Below are 14,501 nucleotides of genomic sequence, written 5' to 3' on the forward strand. Positions count from 1 at the left end.
AAGAACTATGTTCATTTCAAATGGAGGTGATGCTCTCCTGCCTTCTTCCTCCACTCCTCACAGCCCTACAGCTGTCTCTCTTTGCTTTCCCCTCAGTAGGTGCTCTCTAGCCAAGGCTGTCCTAGGCTTACTTAGCACAACCTGCTCCTCTGGCTCAGCTAGCAGTGCTGTGATGGTGCATTCTACACTCTCCTCCCGAGCCCCAAGATGTCAGGGGAGGGCACCCTACTGCCAGTGTCTCTAGGGATAGCCCCTCATCGAGCCCTCCTCCACACTGCCCACAAAGCCTGCCCTGCCCCTCCTTACAGATAGGCCCAAGCTCCCGTTCCTCTCTGCCTTCTTGTTTCCAGAGGCATTGTGGCAAGGCTGCCAGTGACACACCAGGCTGTCATTCTGAATGCTGTAGTTCTTGTTTCCCAGGAGCCAGTAGGTTTTCATTTTCCCTTTGCCCTGAAAGGAGGGGAAGAACTTAAGCCTGGGCCCAAGAGCCAATGGGATCCCTGGGAGCTTGGATCCCCTCAACAGCTGTGTCCTATCAATTATCTAAGAGAGGGCAAGGATGGTTATCTTCATAGCTTACCAACAATTATTTTGAAAGGATGAAATATCACCAGGAGAATCTTAAAGTTGGAAGGGATGAAGGCAGTGTAGGAAAATGACTCTGGAATCAGGGTACTTGCATTTAAAGCCTGACTCTGCTCCTTACTACTTGGGTGATGTTGGAAAGGACCCTTAACCTCTCTGGACTTCAGTTCTTTATCTGTAAAATGGCCTTTAGGGTCCCTTCCTTTTTGATCCTATGATGTCAGAAGTTATCAAATCCAACTTGTAGCTGAACAGGAATCCTTTCTACTATATCCCAAGTGCCAAGGAGGTAGCCAGCCTCTGCTTGAAGGCCTCTAGTGAGGGGGAATTATATAATGGAAAGAGCAGCCATTCTGAAGTGAGAGGACCTGGGTTGTTTTGCCTTGGGCAAGTTACTTACCCTTCTGTAAAATGGGGGGAGGGGAAGGGGTGAACAAGATAACCTCCTAAAGTCCTGCCCTACTCTACATCTCTGGGGCTATGATCACTGGGTACCGTGTGGTTGAGGTAGGCCTAGGCTGGCACCTCAATCAATCTAACCTAGCCCCTTCTCACCTTGACATCAATCTCTCCACGAAGTTCAATTTCATAAGCATCATCCGTCAGAAGGGTCTGGTAGGTGGCTGAGCTGATGTGAATCTTTTGGGCTGCCAGAGGGAAAGAAATTAGCAAGAGGGAGAGGGACTGGTGGCTGGGATGTGACCTGGACTTCTAGCCCCAGCCCCCAGGGAGAGAGAGGATGGTTAAGTATTCCTGTTCATGAAAAGAGGCAGGAGTTCCTTCTAGTATAGGATGGAGAGGGGTAGGGATGGGAGGCAGGTAAGAGGTAAATCACTTGAATTACCTTCTAAGAGTTCTCCACTTCTGATAGAGAGACAGAGAGATCAAGAAGGAAGGTGAAGAGAGAGCTGAAGATAAAAACAGCGGGGAGGGGAGGCCTCCTGGAGACCCTGTGGGAGAAGGCAAGACAGTGGGGTAGATTGGGGAAGTCCAGGGACCTCACTAGGCTCAGCTTCCTTTTTTTACACAGCTTTGTGGGTTTACTCTAGTCAGTTCTCTCAGGGTCTCAGTTTCCTCAGTGGGAGGTCTTAGGAAAGGTAATTGGGAAAGCCAAGTCACTTGAGGCACTCACGAAGACTGGTAGATTCCATCCTAGACGCTGTGTTGACCGTGTCTCCGAAGAGGCAGTACCGGGGCATTTTGTAGCCAACCACACCAGCAACACAGGGGCCTATAGGAAAGGCAAAGCCCAGGGGAAGGAGAAGGAATGGAAGGAGACATTCCCAGATTCTAATCCATGGCCTCTGACCCCCAAACCAGTATGCTTTCTACCATACCTCCTTGACTTGTCTTCTCAGGATCTCAGGGATGTTGTCTCACCCTCCTTGCCTTAGAGGTAAGGAAAGTGAGATCTAGAGAGCTGAGAGGACTTGCCTACAATTATACAGGTGGGATGTGGAAGGGCTGGGTCTCCTGTTATATCATAATGCCCCCTTATCTACACAAGGATATTGCCATACCAGGGCACAACAGCCTAAGTCATCTTTAAGAACAATATCTATTACTTCGATAGCAAAACACTTTACAAATATCATCTCATTTGATCCTCATAATAATGCTGGGAGGTAGGAACAATTATCTCCATTGTACAAATGAGGAAACTGAGGCAGAGTGGTTAAGTGATTTGTTCAAGGTCACACATGTAATGAGTGTCTGAGGAAGGATTTGAATTCAGTTCTTTCTGACTCCAAGTCCAACGTTCTACCCACCATGCCATGTGGTTGCCCATTAGGAGCAACTTTTTGACAAGCATCGTCCTGTTTTCTCCATCATGATGGAGAAAATGTCCGGAGCTGGGCGTTGGGGTTCATTCATTCCCTGCCCTTTTAGGCATAAGAGATGAGTAACAGTAGCCAAGAGCCTGTGCTAAGTCCCCAGCTTGTGTCTAAAATCACAAAAGAGCCAGAAGGGCTCGGGCAGAGAGGCAGAGTGCCTGGAAGTCAGGCAGGGAGGAGAGACTAAATCCTGACTGCATTTTACCACCTACATGCTGGTGAGCAATCCCCTCACCTCTAGGAGCCTTAGGATAGAGTTCTTAACTTTGTGAGTGTCATGGACCCCTGGGCAGTGTCCAGGGAAGTCTGTGGATCCCTTCTCGGAATTATGTTTTTAAATGTATAATATAAACTACAGAGAATTACAAAGGAAACTGATTATATTGAAATATAGTTTAAGAACCCCACTCTCTAGATAAACACTCTCCCTCTTGCACTCACTCTACTGACTCCCTGGCTTCCTTTAAGACCCAACTAAAATCCTGCCTCCTACAAGAAGACTTTCCCAGCCTCTCGTCATCCCAGCACCTTCCCTCTGTTCATTATCTCCTTTCTATACTATATAGAGTTTGCTCTGTATATATTTGTTCATATATTGGCTCCCTCATGAATCTGTAAGCTCCTTGAGGGCAGGCTCCATTTACCTCTTTTTGTATCCCCAGAGCTTAGCACGGTGCCTAGCACATATTAGGTCCTTAATAAACGTTTTGTTGGTTGTTCAGTCATGTTAGTCATGTCTGATTCTTCCTGTCCCCGTTTGGGGTTTTCTTGGCAAAGATACTGAAGTAGTTTGCTATTTCCTTCTCTAGCTTATTTTACAAATGAGTCACTGAGAAAAATAGGATAAAGTGACTTACCCAGGGTCACACAGCTAGCTAGTGTCTGAGACTGGATTTGAACTCAGGTCTTCCTGACTCCAAGCTCAGTTCTCTATCCACTGCCATCTAACTCCCCCATAAATGTTTATTGAATTGAAATTAATGATCCTCTAATGTGCTCAGGAAAATTGAAGACTGGTAAATATGTTGGCATGAGCCCCCATTTCAAAGATGGAAAAATTGATTTTGAGATCATGAAGAATCCCTTCCCTATGTCCTCCTCCTACCCTCCCCACCAAGTAGTGACACACAGAGCAGGACTGTTTGCCCCATTCTCCTGGGTATCTGCTCCCTCTCCCCTTACCTGTGTGGATTCCAGCCCTCAACTGCAACTTCTCCCTGGGCATGTGGGGGATCAGGACTTGGCGCACAGCAGCCACCAGATCCAGTGCCATCTTAGCAATCTCATCGGCATGCTTCTCCCCATTCCTTTCAGGCAGCCCACTTACCACCATATATGCATCACCAATGGTCTCCACCTGTAGGGGATGGGAGGTATCTGTAGGCAGCTGTTGTCCTGGTTTGTCTTCTGACAACATGGCCCCACCTGGCCATGGCTCTCCCCACCCTCCCTCTACCTCCCCATACCTGGCCATGGTCCCTGAGTCTTCACTCACCTTGTAGACATCATAGGACTCAATCCTTGTATCGAAGCAGACATATAGATTGTTGAGCATGTTCACCACTTCCAGGGGGGTGCAGGAGGCAGCAATGCTGGTGAAGCCCACAATGTCTGAGAAGAAGATGGTCACCTGGCCCCCAGGGAAGCAGAGCAGAGGGAGACAAGGAATGGGGAGAGCCTCTCCCGAAAGAGAAGCCCTGCTTTTAAGATAACCAGGGCCTTTGAGGTGGAGGCACAGAAAAAGGGGGCAGACAGGTGGCACAGGGGAGAGAGCTCAGCCTCAGAAGCTTACTAGCTGCATTACCTTGAGCAAGTCACTGTACCTCTCTGCCTCAGCTTCCTCAACTGTAAAGTGAGCTAGAGAAGGAAATGGCAAACCACTCCAGTGTCTCTGCCAAGAAAACTGCAAGTGTGGGCCAGGTATGTGCTACAATGGATAGACCACCAGCCCTAGAGTTAGGAAGACTTGAGTTTAAATCTGGACTCAGTCACTTATTAGCTGTGTGACCCTGGGCAAGTCATTTAACCTCTCTTAACCTCAGTTTTCCCTATCTGTAAAATGGGGATACGGAATATCTCCCTCCTAGGGTTGTTGTTAAGGCTCAAATGAGACAATGTCAGATTAGACAACCTTAAATAAACATCAGCTACTCTGGATAACATGACTAATTAACAAAAAGCTCTGTCAATAAAATGCTGTGTGACCTTGGAAAAGTGTCCTGACCTCTCTGGGGCCCAGTTATTCTTCCTGCTGATAAAGAAAATCATCCCAGACCTTCCTTTTGCCCCGGGTGCTGTGTGAACAGCGAGACCCACGTGGTATCTCCTCCATTTTCCTGGATCCCCTCCCTCTGAACCCCCATGAAGTGATGGGGCCAAAGCTAGACAGTCATTATTGTTGGTTTTGGTTATTTAATTTCTTAAGCAATCCCATGATTTGATTGGCATAAAGAACTCTGACTGAGGAGCCCCTTGCACCAAGAAAGATCAGCACTTTTTTCTCCAACTTATATCCTTAGCACTGAGAAGTTAAAATAACAAGATCACATAGTCAGTATGTGTCAGAGGTGAAACCTGAACCCAAGTCTTCTTGACCCAAAAGTCAGAATTCTTGTGTGCTCTTTCTCCCTTCCCCTTTCCCGTTTCTCCCCCCTCATTTCCCTCCTTCCTCTCTCTCCCCTCTTTTTTCTTTTCTTTTTGATTTAATTTTTTTTAGTTTCAACACCCCTCTCTCTTTTCACCAAACCACTCTGTCTCCTATCAATGTTATTAATAACGTCAGATTTTGTTGTTCAGTTGCGTACAACTTTTCATGACCCCATTTGGGGTTTTCTTGGCAAAGTTACTAGAGGAGTTACCATTTCCTTCTCCAGCTCATTTTACAGATGAGGAAACCAAGGCACACAGAGTGAAGTGACTTGCTCAGGGTCACACAGTTAGTAAGAATCTGAGGCTGGATTTGAATTCAGGTCTTTCTGATGGCAGATCTGGAAGAGGATCCACTGCACCACTCAGCTGCTCCTATTGTGAGATTACTAATTTGAATACTGTAAGCGTATGAGATTACTAAAATTATACTACCAATGCCCTCCACCAAAGTCCTTTGATGCCACATTATGGTACAGAGGTGACTCAGGGTTCTCCAGACTGAGGGCAGAGTCCAACCACTGGCAAGTCCTAACAAAAAAGAAAGCACTGGAGGACATGCCTAGTAGCAGACCATAGGCCCATTGTCTGGGGACCAGCCGAAGCAAAATCCAGGAGGTTCATTGCCAGGTAGGCTGAAGAGGGAATCAACAATAGCCAACATTTATACACAGCTTTGAGGTTCAGAAAGTACTTTACAAATATTATCTCATTTGATCCGCAGAACAACTTAGGGAGATACTATTATTATCACCCCCATTTTACAGAAAAGGAAAATGGCAGATTAAGCAGTTTGCCCAGAATTGCATATTTAGCAAATGTCTAAGGCTAAATTTGAACTCAGGTCTTCCTGATTCCATGCCCAGGGCTCTGTGTTACCTAGCTGCCAGCACGCCCAAATTATTTTGTATTTACTCCATCTATATTTTGGTTTAGTTACATCTTGTCCATCCCTATCTCTGGTAGAATGTAAACTCCTTGAAACAAGGACTGAATTGTTTTTGTCTTTATGTATGCCTAGTACAGTGACTGGCACATGGCAGGTACTCAATAAATTTTTTAATCGAATTGAAATACTATTTATCAAGTCTCAGAGAGGTTGTTTTCTACCCTTTTAAAAATCAGCCTCTATAAAATTTCAGATGCTTGGAGTCTTCGAGTGGGTAGATCAAAAACGCTGATACAGTGATGCTGAGAGTAAGACATATTCTTTTAATAGTAATTCACGAGGATGAAGCAACAGAGACAGGCTTGGACTTGAGGTCTTACCAACTACAGCTTGCTATTTGAGAATGAAAGTTATGTAAAAAAAAATAAAGCTTTTTATTATTATTATTATTATTTTAATGAGAACTCTCCCAAAGGAGACAGGACTACCCCAGGAGGCAGTAAACTGTCATTAGACCACTTCAGTTGGAGGCTGGGGACATCATAGAAGAGGTTCTCGTTCAGGTTCAGGTTCCACTGGATGTCCACTGTGGGGCTTCCAGCAGACAGTCTGTGGTTTCCATGTAGCACTTTAAGATTTGTGGCGCACTTTCCGATGCCAATCCTGGGAGGGTAGGTGGTGCAAGTATTATCATCGCCATGTAACAGAAGAAAAACCTGACCGACAACCCACAGTAACAAATCTAGCACTGATCAGAATTGGAATTTAAATCCAGCTTCCAAATTCATTGCCTTTTCCACGTAGCAGGGCCCCATTATGTCTCAGTTAGTCAACAAATGCTTATTAAGTACCTACTATATATCAGCTAAGTGGCACACTGGGTTTGGAATCAAGAAGACTCCTCTTAATGAGTTCAGATCTGGCTTAGGCACTGATTACCTCTAGCTGGGTGACCCTGGCCAAATCACCTCACCCTGTCTGCCTCAGTTTCCTCATCTGTAAATGAGCTGGAGAAGAAAATGGAAAACCACTCCGATGTCTTTGTCAAGAAAATTCCAGATGGGGTCAGAAAGAGTCAGACACAATTGAACAACACATATGTCCAGCACCGTGCAAAATGCTAGGGATACAAAGAAAGGCAAAAGACCATTTCCGCCCTCAGGGAACTCATAGTCCAACATAGGGGAAAGAACATGAAAATAATCATGTGAAAACAAGTTCTAAACTGGATAAGCTACAGAGGGAAGACACTAGAATTAAGAGGGATTGGGAACAACTTCTTATAGTCAGGACGAAGAAAGCCAGAAGGCAAGAGGCTGAGATGAGGAGGGAGAGTATTCTAGGCATGAGGCACAGCCTGAAGAAATGCCAGGAGTCGGGAGGAGAGACCTTCAGTAAAAATGCTGTTCGTTTATCACTACCTCATCCTTTTCTTAAAAAAATAATACAAATGTTTTACTGATGCAATTTAATTTTACATGGCTGTGGATTCTCGATCACTGCACCACAAACCCCTCTCTTTTTACAAAGCAAAACACATCCATACATTGGCTGTCTGACACTGTATGCCTCATCATGTACCTCTAGGGCACCACATTCTACTGAGAAAAAAGTATTTCACTGTCAGCCTTCTGAAATCAGAGTGTGAGTGCTCTTTAGATTCTAATTTGATCAAAGCTCCAGGGTGCCCCACCCTGACAATTTCCGTGCCCCTTATTGCTACATCCTCTGTCTGAAGCTTTGTTCTCTATCATTCCCCTGCCCTAATTAGGGGTAATTATCCTCCACAAAGCAACTTTGAAACAAAATGCAAATAACAGTTCTTTCCCAGTGAGCCTCAGATCTGGGTCTCTAGGAGAACAAGCAACAACAGCCTGTTTCCCCATTTCTGAACAAACTGATAAACCATAGATCAAACCAGTTCATATCTCCCCATTGATGGCCATGAGGCTTTGGTCACTAGTGTTCATGTCCACTCTGAGGCTCAGCAGCTGTGTGCTTCCTGCCCCACCTGGATCCCACCCCCAGCTCTGGGTGCTGTCCAGCGGGAGGCTGCTAGGGTCAGAGCCAGAAAGGTCACTGGCCTCCACTGAGCTGTCTGTTCCTTCATCACGCCTGGCTCCTGGCCCAGGTCTGCTCCTTGGTTCCTTAATTCCACCTTGGGTACCCAGGACCCCGAACTTGGAAGAACGCTGATCTTACCCAGGATTCTCTCTTTTTCAATTTGGTCCAAAGTATGGGGCAGTCCCTAGAGATTCCTTTTTTTCTTTTCTTCTTCCCCTCTCCCTCCTACCTCCTCCAGCCTCCTAAGCTTTGGTTTGATCCCAACACCTGGGGCTAATTAGGGGGTAATTATCCCCACAAAAGCCCCAGGGAACAAAATACAAATAATTTTTTTTCCCCTCTTTGCATCTCCAGCTGCTCAATCAACCAAGAGAAAAAGAAAGTCATTGCTCCAGAGCAAGGTGGGTCTCAAACCCTTTTACACTCCTTAAAAAACTGAGGACCCCAAAGAGCTTTCTTTATGTGGATTTTTTTCTATAGATATTTATCACACTTGAAATTAAAATGTCTCAGTATTATTGTGCAGAATAGTTTTGACCTTGCAGGCCCCTAAAGGGTCTTGGGGGACCTCCCAGGGGTCACAAGGTTATACTTTGAAAACTGATGACCTGAGAAGCATCTAACGAGTAAGCATCCACATCAGCGGATTGACAGTCACAGGAAAAGCTGGCTAGTCCTAGAATTTTCCTATGTAGTAGATTTCAGGTGGAGAGCCCCCTCACACCTGCAAATGGAAAGGGCCTGGCACTGGGAAGCAGGGGACCTGGGTGGGATGCCAACTCTGTCCTTGGCTTGATCACAGTCATAGATTTCAAGCTGGAGAGAACTTCAGTGGTCATTGACCCCTAATTTTTACTCTGAACCTCATTTTACAAATGAGGAAAATGAGGCCACATGAGAAACATAATACTGCCTTACTAACCTCATACAGCTGTTGTGAGAAGGAAATGAAATAAAAGAGGTAGAGAGTCCAGAACTAAGAATCAAGAATTCTGGGTTGTGGTCCTGGCTTTGCCATCAGAAGTAGCTAGGTAATGCCTCCCACTGACCTGGGAATCAGGAAAACCTAAATTCAAATCCTCAGGCATTTACTACCTGTGTGACCCTGGACAAGACATTTAAACCTTCTCAACCTCAGTTTCCTCGTCTGAAAAGTGGAGATAAGAACATTTCATTTACTAGCTGTGTGATTTTGGGTAATTCATTTGGATTTTCTAAGCCTAAGTTTCCTCATCTATAAAAAAAGGGATAATAATAGCACTTAGCTTTTGAACTTTGTGACCCTGGGCAGTTAAACCCTTTTAAGCCTCAGTTTCCTGGTAAAGGTCATGAAGTGCTAGACTTGGAATCAGGAGGAACTGTCCTCAGACATTTACTAGTTGAGTGATCCTGAGCAAATCACTTAACCACTGGCTCATCTGTAAAATGGGAGGAGAAATGAATTGATAGCGTTTCCCTCACAGGTTGTTGTGATGACCAAATGAGATAACATTCATAAAGAGTTTTGCAAAATTTAAAATGCTATAAGTAATATTAGCTATTATTTCTATCATAAGTAAATCCTAGCTGTTATCAGCTGCCTGTGTGATCTTCATCAAGACAATTTTACTTCTTGAAGAATTAGTTTTTTAATTTGTAAAAATGGGAGAGTTGGGTGTGGCTATTTACAAACTCCCTTTCACCTGTAATGGTCTTTAAATTTATTATTGGTGATGATCTACTCATTCCAGAACCAGTGGAACCAACTGATTCCTCCCACAACCAGACATTTTCCAAGAGATGTCTCCTCTTATGGACTCACTGAGTTTGGTCTGGTTCTTCCCAGTTCTTGGACAAACTGGCTTCTTCAATCTTCTCTCCATTTCTCCTCATAAGCCCAAATCTATTAAGCAAACTAAGGTGACTAAAACTGGAAATGTTGGGAGGAGACACCCATGCATGGGGGAGCATGAAGGAGGGGAGATGCTCGCAGCCACTGGAGCACTAGGCAGAGCCTCAGTGATTGGCGCTAGTTGACTCTAACACAGATTTCTTGCTAAATTTTCAGTATGAACACTTACACTTCAGAAGTCAACAAACGCTACAAACCAGGGCTTGACTTATTGTTCTGTTGATTGCCTAGATTCAAGAGAGTAATGGAAAATGTTATTATTTCCATTAAACCTGAGCATATCATAAATACATTTCCCCCCAGAGAACTGATTGTTGAATATTTATCAGTACATCCTTGTCTATCCTCCACCTGATTCACTGGTCAATCCAGTGGCCAGTTATCCCTAATGGCAAAGTGGGTATCCAGGCTAAGTAGCTTCCCCTACTTTGGATATCTGTGCTCAGGGTTATAATAAACATCAACCAAAGGCAGCTTTTAACAGGAAAAAACCCACAAAAGAACAAATTAGGGACCTAGGAGAGAACGGGCTCCCAGTGCCCTGGGTTTGTCATCCAAGTTCATTCTCACCTTACTCTCACCACCCTCCTATAGTCAATTAGTTGACCTTTCTACCTTCATGACTTCTCTCAAATACGTCCCCTTGTTTCCTCTGAAAACTGTGATGGGGGAGGGGAGGGGAGCCTAATGTGGGGTCTGCACTCTCTAGTTTCCTCCATCTCCAAACTCCTTGCATTTTCATTGGCTGTCCCCCAGCCTGGAACATTCTCCCTCCTCATCTCCAGTTCCAACCTTCTCTGACTGCTTTCAAGTCTCAAAGTCTCACCTACAAGGAGCCTTAATCTTGGTGTCTTCTCTCTAAGTCTCTGAGATTAACTCCCATTTGTCATACATGTATGTTTGTATATAGGTATATGTAAATGTATTATGTATTGCCTCAATCCACTGGAGAAGGAAATAGCAAAGTACTCCAGTATCTCTGCCAAGAAAATCCCACAGAGAGCATTGGTGTGCTATGATCCATAGGGTCATGAACAATTGAGCAACAATACATAGAAGTATATATGTGTGTCCATATATTTATATATACTTTATAGATCTCTCTGTGTGTATATATACATATACATATATTCCATGTCACTATTTGCATTAGAATGTGAGTTCCTTGAAAGCAGGAATTTATTTTCCTTTCTCTGTATTCACAGTATCTGGCACATAGTAGGTGCTTAATAAAATGTTCACTGGCTTGATTTATATGTGTGCCTTGTTATTTTATTTTAATTTAATTTTTATCTTTTAAAGTTTTACTGAGGACTTTTTTTATGCCACAGTCATTTTCTGATATACTGTGCTCACAGAGAAAAATGGGTAAGCAATGCTAATCTCATTATACAACATATGCAGCATTCTGCACTTGTAGTTCCCCACCTCTCATCGGACAGGAAATAAGCTTTGGTCATTTCTTCTCTGGGACCAATACCCTCAGGTTTCTTTGAGCACCTTTACTCTCCCTCTGTATTTAAATAAATATTGGGTAGTTGCTTAATTCATCTGGGGGTGGATGTATTTGAACAATGATAAAGGTCTTGAGCTAAAAGAATGAAATTCTAACTGGAATTTCAAGCCCCAGCAAGAAGGTGGGGACAGACAGGATGTCCCAAAAGTCTTAGCGCGACTTTATGTCATTAAAGTTCTGAAATGTATATACAGGATATCCCCAGAATCTTGATGCAGCTTTAAGGTTTTAAAGGTTTTGGATTACCCTAGACATACATTTCAGAATAAAATCCCTGAAATCATATCATGTAGACAGGTATCTACCTCACCATTTTAAAAGGCTGTCCCTATCTGGTGATCAAGAGCAAAAGCTAGGAGAGGAGGACATTACCAAAACAAGAACTTCCCTCCTCCCTTCCCCTTTCCCTACCTTTCCAAAAGAGATAAATATTCAGGCACACAGGATCCTGGCATCCTGCCCAGTCCTACTGGCCAGGCCTGCACTAGTTAATTCATTCCATAAACATTTATTAAGCACCTACTGTATGCAGAATTCTTTGCTAGGTATCAAATGTGATGAAAGTTTAGATAAGACCTACTCCTTTCTCATGGAAAGTCCACAGTCCTGTAGGAGATAAGTCAAGCAGAGAAGTAATTCTAATGCACAACATTACACAGTAGGTACATCAGAAAGAAGCAGAATAGCGCTTTCTAAAGGCTGAAAAGGTGGGGAATGGCCTGTGCGTGTGTTCACCCTTCGCTGCCAAAGAAGACCATGCCATCAGAGAAATGATGACATGACTTGCACTTGACTTTGTTTTGAGTGAGGGAGGGCTGTGCAGGTCACCAGCCTCACTTCTCCTCCAGAGCCATCTGAATCCAGTGACCAGATATTCATCAGGATGACTGGAGGTGACCCAGGATGAGGCAATTGGGGTTAAGTGACTTGCCCAAAGTCACACAGCTAGTGAGTGTCAAGTGAATGAGGAGAGATTTGAACTCAGGTCTTGACTGCACTGGTGCTCTATCCACTGCACCACCTAGCTGCCCCAGGGAATGGCCTAAGCAAGGACTAGAGGTAGAAGATTCTGAGATGGGTTACAGGGGAAGGGCAATCCAAACTTTACTTGAGAGGCAATAGGAAGCCAGGGGAGATGTTTGAGTAGAGGAGTGATAGGGCCAGATCTATTGGTAAGGAAGATTATTCTCGCAGTAGTGTAAAGGAGAGAGTAGTAGAAGCGGGGGAAAGATCTTACACAAGAAAACCATTGCCATAGCCTAGGTGGGTGCCAATGAGTGCCTGTACTATGGTGGCAGCAGTGGGATTAGAGAGGAAGGGATGATTATGGGGACAGATCAGGCAGGACGTGCTGACTACGAGGGCATAGTCTTACCTGCTCATAATCCTCAGCCTCAACATGTCTGTGTCTCCGAAGTTGCTTTGCCACAGATTTGGGCAGCATCTGGTGGAGGAGATCTTCAGCCAGCCTCCGTTCACGTTTCAGAGCCTCAGTCCTTGCCCTGAGGTTCTGAGCATAGTTCTGGATCCACAGGGTCATCTGCTTGAAAGACACGAAGAAAATAGGGTAGATAAGGCTGGTCAGCAGCAACAAGCCAGCCTTAAGGCTCATGGATGAAAGGATGGCTCTGGTTTTCCCATCCAGCTCCTCGTGGCCACGGTCCCAAAGGCAATGATGCACACTCATGAGACCTTGAGCCAGGGTTTTCCCAGGGCCCGAGGGAGATAGTGCCAAGAAGAGCTGAAAGAGGGAAACGCCTTCCACAGATATAGGCAGGGAAAGGGACACATTGGCATCATTAAGCCAGCAGCTCTGAAGATTTTCTGAAGCAAGAAGGGCAAAGTTAAGAATGGGGAGCATTTGGTGCCATCTTGTCTCACTGTCTTGGGGTTGCTGAAAGACCTGAAGAAGTAATTCTTGGACCTGTAAGAGGATCCTCAAGGAGACCACATCAACCAGGTCAGGGTTGCTCCTCAGTGCCTTGAGGGTCTCCTTGGGATCCCCTAGCACCTGCAGCAATTCTGAGATGAGCACAGAGAGCTGTGAACCCAGTTCAAGAGCTGAGGACATATTGAGTTTTTGTTGTGCCATCTCCATATACAATCCGCAGACTTGTTCATCCTGGCATCCAGGATTGCTGAGATGCAGTCTATCTTCCTCATTTCTACAGACAGCCTCCAAGCGGTCCAGCAGCTCCCTGTGTGACAGGTCGTTGTTCCTTAATGTGGAGACCACCCGTGGGTGCCAGTGGACGTCCCTCTCCTCTTGCAGGAACCTGACCAAAGGTACCGCCAAGAGGTGTCTGCAGGATGACAGATCCTTGAGGGCTAGCTCTGTGTTCCTCCATCTCTCAAGGCTGTCTCTCAAGTCCAGGGTCATGAAACCCACGAGGGTCAACAGAGAGAACACACAAGCACCAAAGATTCTCCTCGTTGTCTGGCTGACTCCAGGGTTGGAGAGGAGAGAACATCTGGAACAGGTAAAGCACAAACACTATCACCAAAGACAATGTGGACAACTCAGCTGGGGTGGGAGATTCCCCTACCAGAAAGCACTGTTGAGATTGGAAAACTAACTTAAACTTGCTTCTCCTGGTGATTGTCATGCATTATCTGATTAACTTAATAAGACTGCTTATTAATAATTCTCCATTATTAATCATAACTCTTAATTATTCCCACATGGATCTTCCCCCCCTTAAAATGGATGATAGCAAAATTTTCACCTTGACCTGAGTTCTTAAGCAATAATTTCACCACTAAAGCACTAAAGGCAAAGGAGAAGTGGGGATAGGGGAGGAGGGGAAGTACCAACAAGTTCTGGAATAGAGGGAAGGGAGAATTTCTAGGACCTTAAGGAGCTTTCCAAATGCTGAAAGTTTGGTCAGAAGCCACCCCTCACTTGTCACATTAAAAAGGCTTAGAGAGGTGGAGTAATATAAGGATTTAAGTGGCCTGCTATGTACATAAGGGGGAAAACCCACAGATTTGGAGTCAGGGTAAGCAAGCAGAAGGGGAGAAATTGGGCTTGAGTGAAATAAGGCTTCATTAAGACTATGGAGAAAAGGGTCGCAG

The 14,501-nt window shown here is 44.9% G+C and overlaps 1 protein-coding gene across 1 annotated transcript; it reads right to left on the bottom strand.

Annotated features, from left to right (window-relative positions):
- Positions 1–209: 209 nt before the first annotated feature.
- Positions 210–14,033, bottom strand: LOC140508573 (uncharacterized). The gene is made up of 6 exons (XM_072616502.1): positions 12,802–14,033; positions 3,916–4,050; positions 3,603–3,777; positions 1,718–1,816; positions 1,141–1,232; positions 210–450 (listed from the first exon to the last, which is right to left on the bottom strand). Exons 1-6 carry the CDS (start codon positions 13,804–13,806, stop codon positions 241–243), a joined length of 1,716 nt encoding a protein of 571 aa, XP_072472603.1. The 5' UTR covers positions 13,807–14,033; the 3' UTR covers positions 210–240.
- Positions 14,034–14,501: the final 468 nt, after the last annotated feature.

This window comes from Notamacropus eugenii, chromosome 5, assembly GCF_028372415.1.
Source record: "Notamacropus eugenii isolate mMacEug1 chromosome 5, mMacEug1.pri_v2, whole genome shotgun sequence".
Lineage (NCBI taxonomy): Eukaryota > Metazoa > Chordata > Mammalia > Diprotodontia > Macropodidae > Notamacropus > Notamacropus eugenii.